The 10,125-nt window shown below is 45.7% G+C and overlaps 1 protein-coding gene across 1 annotated transcript; it reads right to left on the reverse strand.

Annotated features, from left to right (window-relative positions):
* Window positions 1-1,961: 1,961 nt before the first annotated feature.
* LOC148214055 (zinc finger protein 18-like) lies at window positions 1,962-9,683 on the reverse strand. The gene is made up of 7 exons (XM_088128916.1): window positions 9,405-9,683; window positions 8,156-8,759; window positions 7,735-7,849; window positions 7,540-7,607; window positions 6,059-6,188; window positions 5,407-5,457; window positions 1,962-5,173 (listed from the first exon to the last, which is right to left on the reverse strand). Exons 2-7 carry the CDS (start codon window positions 8,645-8,647, stop codon window positions 4,110-4,112), a joined length of 1,920 nt encoding a protein of 639 aa, XP_087985042.1. The 5' UTR covers window positions 8,648-8,759; window positions 9,405-9,683; the 3' UTR covers window positions 1,962-4,109.
* Window positions 9,684-10,125: the final 442 nt, after the last annotated feature.

Below are 10,125 nucleotides of genomic sequence, written 5' to 3' on the forward strand. Positions count from 1 at the left end.
GATGTATGTTTTCATAATTCCAGTTCCTCTTTTTCTTATTTCTAGGGCTCATGACCAGCGTGGTGAAGAGGGTTTTTTGGGGGGGGCAGTATGTCAGAACCTGCATCACCCAACTGTTGTTGTTTTCCATTGTACTGCATTGATTGGGAGTTGATTTGTTTCTGCCACGTGTAACTAAGGAAGGGGGGGGGTGGCTGTTAATGGTTATAAGGGGAGTTGGGAAGCAGCTTAACCATATATGGGCAATTTAGACTGGCTTGATTGCCGACAAGGCAGCTGGGGCCCAAAGAGCCCGGAAGAAGCTTGGGGAGGAAGGAGAGAGGTCAACAACAGGTGAAGAGGAGTCACGATGCCAGGCAATAAGGGGAGGGGGGATAAATAGAGGGAGGTTTACCCAAGGCATTAGGTTTAGCAATGTTCTGTTTACAAGCTACATGTACCTCTTAATAAAGAAGTATTTATCTGACCCAAGCCTGGTTGCATGAGAATGCTTCAGAACTGAGAGTTAGACATCGTGGACTTGACATATGGTCTATCTGAAAACAACAAGAAAAATATTTTTTAACAACCTTTGGCTCTGCAGGCCATCCATACTCTATCAATTCTTGTGTCAATGTCTGGAGGTTGGGTCATGGCAGTTGGACTTCTTTAGCTTTTGTTGAGAGAAAAAGAAAAGAAGTCCAGTTGCCGTGACTCAACCTCCAGACAATTCCACCTGGATGCTTGAGAATCCTATCTCAGTGTAGATTCCTTCTCTCCAGCTTCTCAAGGTCTCATTCTAGGAAATTATTAGGAATGAGAAGGTATTAAAGTCTTTAGCAGTTGAAGTATATAATGATCTTTTCATCGAAGTAGAAATGTGATGAGCAATCCATGTTCTGTCTCAGGGCTGCTGGCATTCACCCACACCAGTTCACAGCAGGAGGGCCTGCAATCTGGGGGTGCATTTCTAGAGTTATCCTGACCTCCCATGATTTGTCCTCCCTGTGCCAGTAAGAATCAGCCTAGCAGCTTCATCTTACGCTGAATGATCAGGGAATTAACCCTAACAAGGCTGAAGGATCCCTGCGAAGGTGATCCACTGGATCTGGGACTCAGCCACTCTCTCCCCTGTGAGGCAAGGCCAATCTTTGGAGATCTCTTGGGATATTGGCACTGGGCTTTCACACGGAAGGCCTCCCAAAGCAGCCAGTCCACCTCCTCTCTGGCCACAAATGGTTGAAGGGGAGGAGACCACTATTGGAACAAGCCATCCTGAAGCTCCATCAACGCTTTGTTGACCCCCACCTAGTCTTGCCCAATATCAAAACCTCTCCCAGGAGAGAAGCTTCGCACACTCCATGTGAGGAGGTCAGACCCTGATGCTTTCATGCTGGTGGTTGCAATGAGGAAGGTGCAGGAATACACGGAGAGTGCCCAGCGACATCAATGGCAATAAAACACAACAGACCTGGCGCTACTGGGCCTAGATGTAAGTGTGGGGGGGGATGCAATAGACCCTGGGCACCAAGGAGTGCTTCTCCAGCTAGGCCGAGAGAGACCTGAAGGGAGCCTCACACCAGGAGAGAGAACGGCGCAACTGATCCTGCACAACATCCCCTCCCCTCCTGTGACAAAGGGAACCCCCTGCCCAGAGGGGAGGAAAGGGGAAAAGACAAGTTGGGGCCACAGGAGCAAAAGTGTGGGTGAAGGGAGGCACTGGGCATTTGAAAGCAGGCAAAGTATTCTGCCCTGCAGGAAAAAATGCTTCACATCTCCGAATATAATATTGCCTACAAGAGTGGCGAAGGATTGTCCTTTTCTTCAGTGGACTTCAATAGGAACTCACAAGAGACTCCACGACTTGCAAGGGACATTCCCTGTCGACACAAAGCTACTGAATGACTCTAAGATTGGTGACTATTTTGACTTTGTGAGAGAGCGGATGCGAACTCAGCACTCTCTAATAATCAACCAAAACTCTAAATAGGCTTTTATTGTTGTCTACAACATATACGATGGGCAGGTGAAACCCCTCAAGTGAAACTCAGGGCATCCTGTGGAGGGCTGGGCGTGCTGATCATAAGAGAGAGCTTGCAGGGGTGGACTGACCAATAGAAGAGAATATCTGTGGCTCAGGGTTCAACTGTGGAGTCCTTGGGGCTCTCTGAGCTTGCTTGTCTTCTTGCAAACGTTTCGTTACCTGGCTGGGTTACATCTTCAGTCATAGCAAGAAACGTTTCCAAGAAAACAACCAAGCTCAGAGAGCCCCAAGGACTCCCCAGGGGTGGACTGCCCTGTATTCAACCGCCTGAGCCACTTCCCTTCTCCCTCCTGGAGACATTTGCTCTTTTAATTTGATTGATAATTCTAAATTGATAGAGGGAAGCATAAAGGATTTCAAAACTTTGGTTGACAACATTGGCTACAGTCAGGGCTACTTTGATTTCTCATGGCTTACCTCCTGGTTACCAAACATTGCCGGGCTGAAGACAACATTTCTGGGAATTATGGGCTTGGTGGTAATAGAAATATTTGTTTGCCGTTTTGCTCAGGGCTTACCCTCCTGCTTGGGGTGTTGTAGGGGATGCTCTTCTGTTCTCAAAGCAAGATCAACACCCTTTCCCCAAGGCAGGGATCCCTAATCTTGATGCAGAATGGCCAAAAATATGAATCTGAGTCACAGGATGATGTAAGGCTACTAGATTCCCTAACTGATTGTGCATAAAATATTCTGTTTTTGCACAAAAAGAAAAAGGAGGGATTGTGAGAAGGAAATCAAATCTCCCCCCCCCCCCGCCCCAGTCAGCAGGAAGTCAAAGCTTCCCATTTGTCTCACCCCACCATCGTTTATCTGAACAGCAATCAAGGCATATGATCAAATTATAGTAAGAACGGGCTCACCTAAAAAGATTAAAAATGTAGCAGGAAGAATTGGGAGTCTTCCACCTCAGCCCAGAATTAAATAACTAAAGACCTGGCTTGAAGGGCCAACATTCATTGAAGCCTTAATCAGATCATAAGAAGATTTCTTGTCTGAATTGATCTAGATGCCAATTAGACCATGCCAGGTAAGGGAACTACAGGAAACCCCAGCGCAGGAGGGCGCCTGACCTGAGAAGGCTCCCTTCTAAGGATCCTACCAATTTCACCTCTCTTGGAATCCGGGAATCACCTTTTCCAAGAATATCTCGAGGGCCGGCATTCCTTCTCATCTTTCCAGGAACAAGAGGATCTTGAGATGCAATGGTTTGATGAAGGCTGCGCTCAGGGAGATAAGCATTTCCTTAGCCCCCAGCAGGAGCGTGGGAAGGTTAAGAAAATGAGACTGGCACTACCCTAAGGAATTCATGGTGTTTTGGCTTCCTGGCGTGGGAAGTTTAGATTCCGTGTGGAGAGATTGTATCTTGGAGATGGAAGCTAATAAGTGCAACAGAACAGTATCTGTACTGTCTCGTGGAGTTCTTTGGGCTGAATCTGACAGATCTGCCCTATAAAAGGAATTCCAGCAGAAACTGAGCATGGCTGCCCCACAGCTGATCCTCTTGTGTATCTGGCTCTCAGAATATCAACTCTTCTCTCTCTGCCTGCGTGTTTATTCCTGGATAGGACACAAACCATGCCTTCTGGCACTGGGATAAACGTAAATTTAATAAAAAATAAATTTCTCTTATTGGTGGGCAATAGCATTGGCCACCTAAAATAACAGTATGTTCAAAAATCCAGTTCATAATTAAAACGGCCCTTTTATATTCAATGGTAAATTAATTTCTCTTGGGCTGCCGGTTCTGAGGGTCAGACTCAAAGAAATCTTCTTTTCCCAGGTCAGTGTATACAAATAGAAAATGTATAGATTTAAACAACTAAATCTAGAATTTACATGGATTCTCACCCAAACAGATCTGTGTATGGGAAACTAGGTCATTCCTCCTCCTGAAGCTCTTTCCATGCTCCACACATTTATATGATTTCTCCCCCATGTGGATCCCTTTATGGGAATTCAGATGACCCTTCTGAGTAAAACACTTTCCACACTCTGTGCAGTTATATGGTTCCTCCCCTGTGTGGATCCTTTTACGGGAGGTAAGATCCCTGCTAGCAGTAAAGCTCTTTCCACACTTCATGCATTTTTATGACTTTTCCCCTGTGTGGATCCTCTTATGGGAACTAAGATTACTGCTTTGAGTAAAGCTCTTTCCACACTCCTTGCATTTATATGGTTTTTCCCCTGTGTGGGTCCTTTTATGAGAAATAAGAGAACTGTTTCTGGTGAAGCTCTTTCCACACTCGGTGCACTTATGTGGCTTCTCCCCTCTATGGATCCTTTCATGGGAAGTAAGATTACCATTTTGACGAAAAGTCTTTCCACACTCCATGCATTTATAAGGTTTCTCCCCTGTGTGGATCTTTTTATGGGAAGTAAGATGACTCTTAGTACTAAAGCTCTTTCCACACTCCATGCATTTAAATGGCTTCTCCCCTGTGTGGATCCTGTTATGGGAAGTAAGTTCACTCCTACTACGAAAGCTCTTTTCACACTCCATGCACTTATAAGGCTTGTCCCCTGTGTGGATCCTTTTATGATTTATAAGGCATGTATTATTAGAGAAACTCTTTCCACACTCCATGCATTCATATGGTTTCTCCCCTGTGTGGATCCTTTTATGATGGGAAGTAAGATTACTGTTTTCACTAAAAGCCTTTCCACACTCCATGCATTTATATGGTTTTTCCCCTGTGTGGGTCCTTTTATGAGAAATAAGAGAACTGTTTCTGGTGAAGCTCTTTCCACACTCCATGCACTTATATCGCTTCTCCCCTGTGGAGATCCTTTTATGAGAAGTAAGGGACCCATTTTCACAGGAAAGAGTGAAAGTCCAATTGTGATTTTTTCTATTGTCTCTGCAGATATAATCTTCTCCTTTGGTTTGGGTTGGAGAGTGTTCATTTACAACTAATTTGTCTTTAAATAGTCTTATACTTTTTCCAGTATACTTTTCCTTTATTTTTCCTTGTTGGGCAAGAAAGCCTTGCGTCTCGGCATCCATGGAAGATAAGCTTTCCTGATTCCACCTATTTGACTGGCTTCTCTCATGACTTTCTAGTTGCATCTCTAGTTCCTTGTCCATCCCGCCTCCATGCCTGATCACTTCGAATTTTTCACTGGGATCCTTATTCTTATAGCCATGATCACCTTCAAAGGAAAAGAGAAATGAAAATGATAGCAAGGGTGGAGGAAAAGATCAGACTGCAGGAGGTCATATGATCTTCCTGAATTTTTGCCAAATTCCAATATATTGCCCATTTGTATCCTTACAATCACATGGTATAAAAATGATAATTTGTATACTCATGAGCCATAAAAGCTTTGAAAACATCTACAGCATCCGGTTTGTTTAGAATCATCCTTATATAGTCAAACCTTACCCAGAGTCAGCGTTGTGTTCAGGAAGGATCTGGGGAAACATCCAGGGAGGCCTTAGGAGAAAACCGAACATTTATCGGAGGGCAGTCAATAACAGGAAAGACCAGTGAGAACTAAATCAATTTTGAACTTTGTCCTTTTTTTCTACCCAAACTGCCTTCCATTGGCTCTTCATTTTTCTCTGGCCAAAATCAAATGGTTGCAGAGAAAACAATTCTACAGCTCTTCTATTAACCCTAAACAGCATGTTTGCAATGGAAAAACAGCACCATTTTGCCCTTAACCCCAAGGCTCAGGATAGAAATGAAAACGAAGACAAGTCATTAACCCAACAGCCTGAATAAATGAGAATCCTTCATAGGACAGACAGGGAAGCATCTGGGCCCAAAAGGATGAAATCAGTGTGATGGAGTTGAGTATCTCCTCAAGCCAAGGAGTGAGTTTCTCACTGATACCTTTAAAAAGAAATGGAAAAATTCACCAGATGAGAAATGGCAGGGGATGCATCTAAGCAGAGAGCCATTGATGTCTTTCCTTCCTTCGAGCAGGAGAAGGCCAGATCTTTTCCTTCTCCCCCTCCAAGAGATGAGCTGATGGCATCTAACTAGAAAATGTCTTTCCAAACTCTCTCATGGGAGAGAAGCAAACCCTTACCCAGAGAGGCCACATTCGTATAATTTTCCAGCATGACTTCCCAATGCAGCGCTTTTTGGTGAGGATCCAGCTGAGACCACTCCTCCTTGGAGAAATACACAGCCACCTCCTCAAAGGACACAAGACACTCCTGAACAAGGAAAAAAAGAACAGAAGAGACCCAGGAAGATTTGTAAGATCTCTCCTATTCTTCACAAATTCCCAAAGCAAAGCATTGCACTAAGTTCAATGGCAACGCTTGGTGAGATTCCAAGGTTTAGGTGAGAAAATGGAAAGAGCCAAAAGCTTTTGACAGAAGAAATATTTCTGGCAGACTTGATCAACTTGATTGCTTCTGCAGGCCTTTCAGTGCCATTCAGTGAAACCAACCCCAATTTCCTTCTGGATCGATCCATCAAGCGATCCATGCGCCCACCTTCAAAAGACTCTCAGCATCTTGAGAGAACCAACTGGCAGATGGTCTTCAGAAACTCCACCTATCAGTGTCTCCAATCCTTCCTGTGTTTGCAGAAGAAAATCGGGGGGCGGGGGGGGATTCTTTCAAGCATTTCAGCAAGGGGCTTATGGTGTCCCCAGAAGGATCAATCGTGCCCATCTCAACAACTTCATGAAGTGCTGGGAGAGGACAGACCAGGGATTTGGGTGGGGGGGCCATGAATATCCAGAGGCAGACAAGCCGGGTCCTTCCCTTCCTCAGATTGCAAGAAAGCTGGTAGTAGTCTGAGCCGTTGGCTGAATGGGAGACAACAAAATGAAGGCAATTTTCTGGGAAGGACATTTCTCAGCCTTTGCCAAGCTGGATTCTTTGGCCGCCAAATCCAGGTAGAAAACAGAGGATTAGAAATTACTTTGCAAGGTAAAAGGGCCTTGATTATATGCTCTTTCAGAACAATTTCTACTTAAAATCGTTTCTATCCGGCCATTTTCATTGGATGTTAATAGCCTGGCTCATGTCTTAATCTGATGTGCTTGTATTTCATATCAGTGGTTGGAAACAAGGCCTTTTAAAAATGGCACTGTGCCAATCTGAGTATTTAGTTATTTTTGAACAGGCTTGCACAATTCCAAGTCAAAGAATTAAAAAAAGAATGGGTCTCTGTTTAGCGGTTGCTATGACTGTAATAATATTATTCATATCACTTGAGGAACTTTTTAAAAAAAATCAGTTTTGTAAACAAATAGTAGGAAGAGTAACTGGCAGAAGGAGTTAAGTACTGGTCTTTAAATAAACAGATTTCCTAATAAGAATCTCAGGGGAGGAATTACAAACGATGGTATCCAAACCACAGACTTCAGAGGAGGCTAAGCTGACTGAGGGCAACTTGAATCTCCCATTCCCCATTCAATGTTGCTCAAGGACAAGAAAACACCCAGGCCCAAAAAAGGGGGGAAAATGCAAGGAGAGAGTCCTAGATACACCAGCTTGACTGCCTGAAGGAAACGGAGAATGCAAATTCAATGGATAAATTTCCTCCTCTTACTGGAGCTGGAGGTTCAGCCACTGTTTCAGCTCCACCAGAAAGAGCAGACAACTTCGTTCGAGTCTTCCCTGTGAGGGAGAGAGAATTTTAAAGTGCAGAATTAATAAAATAGGAGGAGGCATTCTAGAGAAGAGAAGACATAGAGAAGATGAGACAGCTGGGATCTCTCTGGGGAATGGGAGGGCCTTCAATTACCTCCTGAGCTGTCCTCACTTGGATCTTCCTGAGAGATCTTCCTGAAAAACAGCTCCTGAGGGGGACTGGAGGGATTCCTCATTCTGTCAGGATCTCTGATGCCCACAGCGAAGGACTTGAAACAGGAGGCAGGAGAAAAGAAGAATTAAGAGACATTACACAACATGAGGTGGGTTCTTCTTCTCTGAACACAACTTCAAAGCCCCCAGTGTCCATAAGCAAGGCTGGAAAGTGAGAAAGGAATGGCTGTCCCAAATCTATCTTCTAGAATGGATAACCCAACAATGTCCCACAAGAATTCGTGAAACATCTCCACATATTAAAAATGCCAGAAAACTCTGGTTGGGAGGGGTTAAGAATTCAAACACATTGTTTATTCCCTTCAGACCCCTTCTGGGCTCCCAAAATGAAGGTCTCTCACCTGCAACCTGACCTGCTCCTTCTGCTCCTCTGCCTGGCTCAGGAGGAAGCCTTCCGCCAGGGCCACTGCCTGGGAGCTGGTCTCTGCTCCGCACTCCCGCACCCAGCTCTCCATCTGCAGGGGCAGAAGGGCCAGGAACTGCTCCAGAACAACCAGGTCCAGCACCTGCGCCTTTGTGTGCTTTTCTGGTCTCAACCATTGATGACAAAAGTAGTGGAGTCGGCTGCAAAGCCCTCGGGGACCCTCAGCCTCCTGGTATTGGACGCTCCTGAAGTTCTGGGGCTGAACGTCTGGACGGGTGGTTTCCTCCTCCAGGACCTTCGGCCCAGTTCTTGCCCAGATCTCCCCACAGCTCCCAGGCTGAAGAGCAGAAGGGCCTTCTCCACTTCCCTCACTTGCTAAGGCTTGTGTCTCCATTCTTTCTCTGTCCTGTAACGCAACTCCAAAGGGGTCTGAGGAATCTTGTGGCTCTCCAAATGCCTTTTCATTCATAGGACTCTTCCTGTAGCCGAGGGATGACCACAGCAGGCCATTCAGCCCGCTTTGCGCAAGGGAGAATTTTGTCTTTACGTGAGGACCTACAAAAGCCTTCCTGTTTCTGTGTCTGAGATGGAAAAGAAAAGAAACTCCAAGAATTAGAAAGTGATGGATTTCACCATTGAGCAACACTCATCCCCATGGAAGGCACCATTTTTCTGAGCTGGTAGAGGACTGGGGTGGCATTGAGCAGATAGGAACTGAGGGCCGGGCAGCTGATTGGCATACCTGAATCTTACCTCTTGAGGGTTCCATACTACCAAGCTGCAAGAGGATGATAACAAGTGTTCATCTGTGTGTTTCTGTGTGTGTGTTGCAAAATAGAGGATTGACTTCCGTCAAGCACTTGGAATGCATCTTGGAGCATTTTCCTTTTCTTTTTCTCAGAAGGAAGGGCTGGCTTTTTAAAAACCCGTATCTACATTTCCCTACAAGCAAGATTCACACAACATGCCAAACCCCAAACAGGTTAACAAACCCCCAAAGTCCAGTTCAGATACAATGAAATGCCAGTGAAATGAGCCTGGCTTGGGATGTTCCATTTCCCTTTCTCCAGGGTTTGCTTTTAAGAGCCAAGTCACACCAGGACACCCAGGCAGGTTCAGACAACATGCCCTAAACCCAAAGAGATCCCCCAAGCACAGGGGCCGAGTTCACACAAAGCACAGGGCTTGCAGGAAGTTAGCTGAAGAGGATGTCCTGATTCACTCACCCTCCTAAGATGCGTTGAACTGCAGAGGATCCAGCCCTATTTCAGCCTGATCAGCACATGGTGAGAATGCAGGCACAATCTCAGGCACCTCCTTCCTTGCAGGGCTTTTCTTCTTCCCTGCTGGAGATTTGCAGTGCAAACTCTCCTTCCTCCCCCAGGGCCTCCTCTGGTCTCTTCCCTGCAAGGCTTCCCTGCAGCCTTTTACCTCCTGCAAAGCTCAGAGGGTTAAAGAGAGAGAGTGCAGCGTCCTAGAGAGGCAAGAAGTAGTGATGTCACTCCCTTCCCACCCTCCTCTGAAAAGCCACCTGTGGCCGTCGCCCTCCAGTGGCCCAACGCTGAAGCACGTGGTGTCCCCTCTCTTTGCAGAAGGAGCCCCCTGGTGGATGCTCTGTGCAACTCAGCAACTTGTGCAAATAGGGGAGAAAGAGGTTTATTTCAATAGGGTCAGGAGGAAGGGGGCTGTGGTGTCCCCCCAATCAGGAAGCCTTCTCCATCCAGCTGCTTTCGGCAACTGTAGAACATCTCCAAGCTTCCATTTTTAAGAAAGTTTCTGGAGAAAGTTGCATCCCCATTTAGAGGGAGTAGATGTAGCAAAGGAACAGAGAGGAAATGGAATTCAGCATTTTTCTTACTTAAGAGAGCAAAAATAATCCTGTCTTGATTCTGTATCTCAGAAAAGAGGTCAGTGGGAAACTTTGACAGGCTTTCAAGATTCTGTTCT

This window comes from Python bivittatus, unplaced genomic scaffold (genome assembly GCF_059951505.1).
Source record: "Python bivittatus isolate LINGU-HERP-01145 unplaced genomic scaffold, Pbiv_v1 ctg000820_np1212, whole genome shotgun sequence".
Lineage (NCBI taxonomy): Eukaryota > Metazoa > Chordata > Lepidosauria > Squamata > Pythonidae > Python > Python bivittatus.